The sequence below is a fragment of the Anomaloglossus baeobatrachus genome, chromosome 5 (genome assembly GCF_048569485.1).
Source record: "Anomaloglossus baeobatrachus isolate aAnoBae1 chromosome 5, aAnoBae1.hap1, whole genome shotgun sequence".
In the NCBI taxonomy this organism is placed as follows: Eukaryota; Metazoa; Chordata; class Amphibia; order Anura; family Aromobatidae; genus Anomaloglossus; species Anomaloglossus baeobatrachus.
The window spans coordinates 396739890-396748876 of record NC_134357.1 but is presented as its reverse complement, the minus strand read 5'-3'; the positions used below and the strand labels follow the sequence as shown (position 1 = coordinate 396748876).

Here is an 8987-nt window from a genome sequence, read left to right as displayed (position 1 = left end):
AACAAATTTTTTTTTTTAAATAATTAGTGTTTTAGGTTTGGTCCTTTTAATTTTTTTTTCTGCATGATATTGTTGCAGTTAAAGTAATAGTGCAATCTACAGGATGATTTCTGTGTATTTACAGCCTGGAATAAAGTTGCATGTATTCAAACACAGGTTATTCGAGACGTCTCGTCCCTCGCCGTGCAGAACAGTCACTGTCATAACCGGTCGCAGTGAAATCTTCCAACACAGCACAGAATGACAGAACAAGCAGGAAATACCAGATCGGAGTTTCTGCAGTTGCTAGGATCAGATAGGACTGGCACGTGATAGGATTGTATATAAATAAAAGGGAAAGTCTACCATAAGCATGCACAAGCACAAGAGCAAACTTCTTATCATTGAGGCAGAGAAGACGTTCTTCAGCTATGGGTCTTCTCTAGTGATGAGCGAGTACTAAAAAGCTCGGGTGCTCGAAGCTCGGGCCGAGCCTCCCAAGATACTCGTGTACTCGGCCCGAGCAACGAGCCCAATGTTATCCTATGGGAGACCCGAGTATTTTTGTGAAATGACCTCCCGGCAGCATGGAGAAACCCTAAAAATGGCACAAAAGTCTCAGAAGAGTGCTCAAATGACATGGCAACAGCATGGGGAAGACCCCTTGAAGCATTTATCACTCAAAAGTCACAGCTGTGAACAATTTTGTCCGCGTTTTACGCCATTTTTACGGACTCACCAGAAAACCTTCCAAAATGACCCCAAAATGATTTTTCATGGCAGAAATGTTAAGGGCACATACCCAATAGTGAGATAGAGCTGGTGTATGTTACTTTTTGAGATTAATACATGAAAGATTTTACGTGAAAACATTGTGTGGCACTCCGATGTCCCTGAGAAGAGACGTACATGAAGGCCTCTTGAGTCTAATGTGCCCATTTTGAGGAAGTGAGTCTTTGTAGTATTTTCCTTTGCCAGGGCAGTCCAAAATTGTGAGGTTCACCAATGTCCCTGGATAGAGACGTGCATGATGGCCTGTAAACCTGAAGTGCCCATTGTAAGGAAGTGGGTCTATTTTAGTATAGCCCTTTGCCAGGGCAGCCAAAAATTGGGAGGCTCCACATTGTCCCTGGATAGAGACGTGCATGATGGCCTGTAAACCTGAAGTGCCCATTGTAAGGAAGTGGGTCTATTTCAGTATAGCCCTTTGCCAGGGCAGCCAAAAATTGGGAGGCTCCACATTGTCCCTGGATAGAGACGTGCATGATGGCCTGTAAACCTGAAGTGCCCATTGTAAGGAAGTGGGTCTATTTTAGTATAGCCCTTTGCCAGGGCAGCCAAAAATTGGGAGGCTCCACATTGTCCCTGGATAGAGACGTGCATGATGGCCTGTAAACCTGAAGTGCCCATTGTAAGGAAGTGGGTCTATTTTAGTATAGCCCTTTGCCAGGGCAGCCAAAAATTGGGAGGCTCCACATTGTCCCTGGATAGAGACGTGCATGATGGCCTGTAAACCTGAAGTGCCCATTGTAAGGAAGTGGGTGTATTTCAGTATAGCCCTTTGCCAGGGCAGCCAAAAATTGGGAGGCTCCACATTGTCCCTGGGTAGAGACGTGCATGATGGCCTCAAAACATTAAGTGTCCATTTTAAGGAAGTGGGTCTATTTCAGTATAGCCCTTTGCCAGGGCAGCCAAAAATTGGGAGGCTCCACATTGTCCCTGGATAGAGACGTGCATGATGGCCTGTAAACCTGAAGTGCCCATTGTAAGGAAGTGGGTCTATTTCAGTATAGCCCTTTGCCAGGGCAGCCAAAAATTGGGAGGCTCCACATTGTCCCTGGATAGAGACGTGCATGATGGCCTGTAAACCTGAAGTGCCCATTGTAAGGAAGTGGGTCTATTTCAGTATAGCCCTTTGCCAGGGCAGCCAAAAATTGGGAGGCTCCACATTGTCCCTGGATAGAGACGTGCATGATGGCCTGTAAACCTGAAGTGCCCATTGTAAGGAAGTGGGTCTATTTTAGTATAGCCCTTTGCCAGGGCAGCCAAAAATTGGGAGGCTCCACATTGTCCCTGGATAGAGACGTGCATGATGGCCTGTAAACCTGAAGTGCCCATTGTAAGGAAGTGGGTGTATTTCAGTATAGCCCTTTGCCAGGGCAGCCAAAAATTGGGAGGCTCCACATTGTCCCTGGATAGAGACGTGCATGATGGCCTGTAAACCTGAAGTGCCCATTGTAAGGAAGTGGGTGTATTTCAGTATAGCCCTTTGCCAGGGCAGCCAAAAATTGGGAGGCTCCACATTGTCCCTGGATAGAGACGTGCATGATGGCCTGTAAACCTGAAGTGCCCATTGTAAGGAAGTGGGTGTATTTCAGTATAGCCCTTAGGCAGGGCAGCCAAAAATTGGGAGGCTCCACGTTGTCCCTGGGTAGAGACGTGCATGAGGGCCTCAAAACATTGTTCCCATTGCAAAGGAGCGGGTCTCCTGTCGTTGTAATGTCCATTCTGCAAAGAATGGGCGAAAAAATTTACCACTGGGGGTATACCTGAAACAAAGACCTAACTATTGTAACGGTCATCATGATGGCGCATGAGGAGAAGGAGGAGCAGTCCAGCGATTATCCAAAGTCGAGAAGTGTACCCATGGGTGAGTGGAGGTACATGGCAAACTTTAAACTCCGCTCTCATTTGCTGGTGGTGTGGTGAAGTCTGGCCCAATCCAACCCTTGTTCATCTTTATCAGAGTCAGCCTGTCAGCATTTTCAGTTGACAGGCGGGTGCGTTTATCTGTAATGATTCCACCTGCGGCACTAAAAACACGCTCTGACAAAACGCTAGCAGCAGGGCAGGCCAGGACTTCCAAGGCGTAGAGAGCCAATTCATGCCACGTGTCCAGCTTGGATACCCAATAATTGTAAGGCACAGAGGAATGTCGGAGTACAGTTGTTCGATCTGCAAGGTACTCCTTCAGCATCTGGGCAAACTTAGGATTTCTTGTGGCACTACCCCGCACCTCAGGGGCTGTGGTACGTGAGGGGCTGAGAAAACTGTCCCACATCTTAAAGACTGTTCCCCTACCTCTGGCGGATTGGACTTGTGCCTCTCTCGGCTGTACGCCTCGGTTGTCCACTGATTCCTGACCTATGCCGCTAGCGTTTTGTGAGGGGAATGCTTTGCCTACTTCCGTGAGTATGGCCTTCCGAAACTGCTGCATTTTGGTTGACCTCTCCTCCACGGGAATAAGAGACAAAAAGTTCTCCTTGTAGCGTGGGTCTAACAGTGTTACCAACCAGTAATGATTGTCGGCCAAGATGTTCTTAACGCGAGGGTCACGAGACAGGCAGCTTACCATAAAGTCAGCCATGTGCGCCAGACTCTTAACAGCCAGGACTTCAGTAGCCTGACCAACAAGATGACTGAACATGCTGTCCTCCTCCTCCTCCTCCTCCTCCTCCTCCTCCTCCTCATCTACCCTGTCCTCTGGCCAGCCACGCTGAATCGAGGATATGACTGGTGTGCATGTCATATCCTCAATTTGGCCGTAGAGTTGCTCCATGTCTTCATCCTCCTCCTCGTCATAGTCCTCCACTGCACGTTGTGATGAGACGAGGCTGGGCTGTGTGTTATCACCCACACCCACTACTGTTTCTTGCTGCAACTCATCGCGCTCCGCCTGCAATGCATCATGTTTGTTTTTCAGCAGGGACCGTTTTAGAAGGCAGAGTAGCGGTATGGTGACGCTAATAATGGCGTCATCACCACTCACCATCTTGGTGGAGTCCTCAAAGTTTTGGAGGATGGTACATAGGTCTGACATCCATCTCCACTCCTCAGGTGTTATGTGTGGAGTTTGACCCATTTCCCGACGGCTTAGGTGATGCAGGTACTCAACAACTGCCCTCTTCTGCTCACATATCCTGACCAACATGTGCAGAGTTGAATTCCAACGCGTGGGGACATCACACACCAGTCTGTGAGCCGGAAGATGCAAACGGCGCTGAAAGCCGGCAAGGCCGGCTGAAGCAGTAGGTGACTTTCGAAAATGTGCAGACAGGCGGCGAACTTTTACCAGCAGATCAGACAGCTCTGGGTATGACTTTATAAACCGCTGAACCACGAGGTTGAGCACATGGGCCACGCATGGAACATGTGTCAGCTGGCCTCGACTCAAAGCCGCCACCAGGTTCCGGCCATTGTCACAAACGACCTTTCCTGGCTTTAGGTTCAGAGGTGTGAGCCAGTGATCTGCCTGCTGTTTCAGAGCTGTCCACAGCTCTTCTGCATTGTGGGGTTTGTCACCTATGCAGATTAGCTTCAGCACAGCCTGTTGCCGCTTCGCCGAGGCAGTGCTGCAGTGCTTCCAGCTTGTGACTGGTGTGGAGGGCACAGTGGATGAGGATGCGCAGGAGGAGGAGGAGGCTGAAGAGCATGACATTCCGGAGCTGTAGAGTGTGGGTGAAACACTGACTGAGGTAGGGCCTGCAAACCTTGGTGTGGGAAGGACGTGTTGCGTCCCTCGCTCAGACTGGGTCCCAGCTTCCACAATATTAACCCAGTGTGCCGTCAACGAGATGTAGCGGCCTTGCCCACAAGCACTTGTCCACGTGTCTGTGGTTAGGTGGACCTTGGGTGAAACAGCGTTGTTCAGGGCACGTGTGATGTTTTGTGACACGTGGTTATGCAACGCGGGGACGGCACACCGGGAGAAATAGTGGCGGCTGGGGACCGAGTAACGTGGGACAGCTGCCGCCATCAGGTCACGGAATGCTTCTGTCTCCACCAGCCTAAAAGGCAACATTTCCAGCGCAAGCAGTCGCGAAATGTTAGCATTTAGAACTGTGGCATGTGGGGTGTTGGCAGTGTATTTGCGCCTGCGTTCAAAGGTTTGCTGAATGGATAACTGAACGCTGCGCTGGGACAAGGACGTGCTTGATGATGGTGTTCTTTCTGCGTAGGCAACTGCAGGTGCAGGAGTGGAGGAGGCTTGTTCGCAGGCAGCATGGACAGAGGATTGGCTCGCATGCACAACCAGCGAAGACGTAGCAGTGACATCAGCAAGCACTGCTCCTCGACTCTGTTGTACTTCCCACAAAGTCGGGTGCTTGGCTGACATGTGCCTGATCATGCTGGTGGTGGTCAGGCTGCTAGTTTTGGTACCCCTGCTGATGCTGGCACGGCAGGTGTTGCAAATGGCCTTTTTTGAATCATCTGGATCCAACTTAAAAAACTGCCAGACTCGTGAAGACCTAACATTTGTACAGGCACCTTGTGTCGTCGTGTTGTTCCGGGGAACGGTTGCCTGACTTCTGCCTGGGGCCACCACCCTGCTTCTTACTGCCTGTTGTGATGCTACGCCTCCCTCCCCCTGTGCACTGCTGTCCTCGCTCTGCATATCCTCCTGCCAGGTTGGGTCAGTTACTGGATCATCCACCACGTCGTCTTCCTCTTCCGCACCCTGCTCCTCCTCCTGACTTGCTGACAATTGTGTCTCATCATCGTCCACCACTTGTTGAGACACGTTGCCAACTTCGTGAGAACGTGGCTGCTCAAATATTTGGCCATCTGTACAGACGATCTCCTCATGACCCACTTCAATATGAGCTGGCGAGAGGCCAGAATGTGTGAATGGAAACGTGAACAGCTCTTCCGAGTGTCCAAGTGTGGGATCATTAATGTCCGAGGAGGACGTGTACTCAGCCTGGTGGTAGGAAGGAGGATCAGGTTCAGAAATGTGCGGTGCAGTATCACGGCTACTGACACTTGACCGTGTGGAAGACAGAGTGTTTGTGGTGGTGCCAATCTGACTGGAAGCATTATCCGCTATCCAACTAACAACCTGTTGACACTGGTCTTGGTTCAAGAGCGGTGTACTGCTGCGGTCCCCAAGAATTTGGGACAGGACGTGCGAGCGACTAGATGTGGCCCTTTGTTGTGGCGAAATTAGAGCTTGCCCACGACCTCGGCCTCTGCCTGCACCACCATCACGTCCACTTCCTTGTTCCTTGCCAATGCCCTTGCGCATTTTGCAATGCTGTGCACTGCTGACGTGTATATTCACTACTTGTGCGTTATATCAAAGTTTCTGGAAATTGCACACAAGTGCACCTGTACGCTGCCACCGACAGGCACACACGTGCGGTTTTTAAATGCAAGCACGGACGCAATAATAACCTAACACAGTTTTTAGGAGCAAAAATTAAGAACTCTGACACTATCAGCCACTGCTGACTGACGTGTATTATACACTACACTTGTGCGTTATATAATAGTTTGGTAAACGCACACCAGTGCACCTGTACGCTGCCACCAACAGGCACACACGTGCGGTTTTAAAAACCAAGCACGGACGCAATAATAACCTAACACAGGTTTTAGGAGCAAAAATTAAGAACTCTGACACTATCAGCCACTGCTGACTGACGTGTATTATACACTACACTTGTGCGTTATATAATAGTTTGGTAAACGCACACCAGTGCACCTGTACGCTGCCACCAACAGGCACACACGTGCGGTTTTAAAAACCAAGCACGGACGCAATAATAACCTAACACAGGTTTTAGGAGCAAAAATTAAGAACTCTGACACTATCAGCCACTGCTGACTGACGTGTATTATACACTACACTTGTGCGTTATATAATAGTTTGGTAAACGCACACCAGTGCACCTGTACGCTGCCACCAACAGGCACACACGTGCGGTTTTAAAAACCAAGCACGGACGCAATAATAACCTAACACAGGTTTTAGGAGCAAAAATTAAGAACTCTGACACTATCAGCCACTGCTGACTGACGTGTATTATACACTACACTTGTGCGTTATATAATAGTTTGGTAAACGCACACCAGTGCACCTGTACGCTGCCACCAACAGGCACACACGTGCGGTTTTAAAAACCAAGCACGGACGCAATAATAACCTAACAGGTTTTTTTGGGGAGCGACAATTACAGTACAGACAAGTCAGACACTATCTGGACTGTTTTACACTGTGTACACCAGCCCCAGATATGAAGGCTGGTATACGGTCACCACTACCCTGCCTGCCTGCCTGCCTGTATACTGCTACAATAGTCCTGACAAGGACTCTTTTGGTCACTAGCCTGTATTCAGACCTGGCTATACCCTGCCTGTATATAGCAACAATAGTCCTGAGAAGGACTCTGCTACTGTACGCCGACCTGGCTATACCCTGCCTGCCTGTATACAACTAGAATAGTCCTGAGAAGGACTTTTGGTCACACTGTTTGCAGCCCTGCAACTGAAAAAGCTATAAAGGGCCGCAAAGCTTTCCCTGAATCAGCGACACTCTCCCTACACTCACTGTCAGAATAGCTGTGAGCAGAGCACAGCGCGCCGGCCTATATAAAGGCTCGGTGACGCTGTGCAGGCCGGCCAATCACTGCAATTCCACAACTAACAGGGCTGTGGCATTGCAGTGGTCTGCCAGCCAATCCCTGCATGAGGGCTGGCTCTCAAAAGAGCGCCAACATGCAGAAATGAAGACCACGAGTAAAGCACGAGTATCGCGAGATTACTCGGTCCCCGCCGAGCAGCCCGAGTACAGTGATACTCGTGCGAGTACCGAGTAGTGACAAGCATGCTCGCTCATCACTAGTCTTCTCCTGAGCGCCCTCCATCAAACCCTAATGAAGTTCACAGGGTATGAGGCACGGATCTTACTGTTAGGTCTGGATGCTGCTGGGAAGACAACTATCCTCTACAAGCTAAAGCTCCACGAGACAGTCACTACAATTCCCACTGTTGGATTCAACGTAGAGACTGTGGAACCCATCCGTAACGTCAAATTTACTGTGTGGGACGTGGGAGGTCAAGACAAGATCAGATCCTTGTGGAAATATTACTATCAGAACACAGATGGGCTCATATTTGTGGTGGACAGTGCTGACCCTGAAAGGTTTGAGGAGGCCAGGGCAGAACTCATCGCCATCCTGGAGACCGATGAAATGAGAGGAGTCCCCTTCGTGGTGTTGGCCAATAAGCAAGATCTACCTGGCTCCAGGCGACCAGGAGAGGTGTCCGAAGAGCTGGGGCTAAGGAAGATACGAGGACACCAGTGGCATGTCCAAGGATGTTGTGCCACCACTGGGGATGGACTTGTCGAGGGGCTGGAAACACTCACTGACTTGGTAAAACAATTTAAGAAGAAGTAGCCGTTTTGACCATATCAACCTTGTATCTCAATATCTGTCATGTGGATGAAATTTTCCAATATCTCACTAATGTATACCGTAAGAATGCTACTTTTACTGCTGATTTTCAGATCTTGTTCTGAATTATTAATTTAAAAATGTAAATTGAAGACATTACAGAGGCTATAACATTGCAGGGGCTATAACATTGCGGGGACTATAACACCTGTGCATGGTGTGATCCGAGCAACACGGCATGGATGTATATATGGACATTTCATCAGTACCTTTTACTGCAAAGACTCCTGCAACAGAAAGCATGATCTAATATATCAGTAATAACATGTAGCATTCCCTGTCATTTCTAATACTTCTCTGACTATTATCATGTAATTTTATAAATAAATTGCTTAATATATATTTTAGAGATAAAATTATTGTCTTTTTTTTCTAGCTAACCAAACCTATCCGAATTGTGCTAATTATTAATATATATGATAGATTGTATGCACCAAGATAGATGCAAACAGTGAATATATGAAATTTAAATTACATTATTATAAGAATAGACTGGAAAATTGAGGTATTTAGTGCTTACCAAACTCAACAAGGAGCTATACAGTATGTGTGCATGAATCTTGGTGCACACAGTGTCTTACATCTTTGCATAATGTGTAGTATATATACATATGACTCGCCCACCCCAGGGCTATGGGACACCCGGTGCCGGGCCGGACTAGTCCGGTGGTAGTCAGTGGTGGCTGGGCCCGGCTCCGTGGCCCTGGTGGGTGTCAGTTGAATATGTGGCTGATGAGTTAGAGTTAATGTTCGTGACGCCACCTGTGGTAT

At 48.6% G+C, this 8987-nt stretch overlaps 1 protein-coding gene across 1 annotated transcript; it reads left to right on the top strand.

The window, feature by feature from the left end:
• The first annotated feature begins 211 nt into the window (after positions 1 to 211).
• Positions 212 to 8522, top strand: LOC142310198 (uncharacterized). Its single transcript, XM_075347683.1, has 2 exons — positions 212 to 414; positions 7604 to 8522. Exons 1-2 carry the CDS (start codon positions 353 to 355, stop codon positions 8157 to 8159), a joined length of 618 nt encoding a protein of 205 aa, XP_075203798.1. The 5' UTR covers positions 212 to 352; the 3' UTR covers positions 8160 to 8522.
• Positions 8523 to 8987: the final 465 nt, after the last annotated feature.

Coding starts and splice junctions, on each gene's coding strand:
- LOC142310198 (XM_075347683.1), top strand. CDS start 353: ATGCACAAGCACAAGAGCAAACTTCTTATCATTGAGGCAGAGAAGACG. Junction 415..7,603: donor AAGACGTTCTTCAGCTATGG/GTCTTCTCTAGT, acceptor GCTCATCACTAG/TCTTCTCCTGAGCGCCCTCC.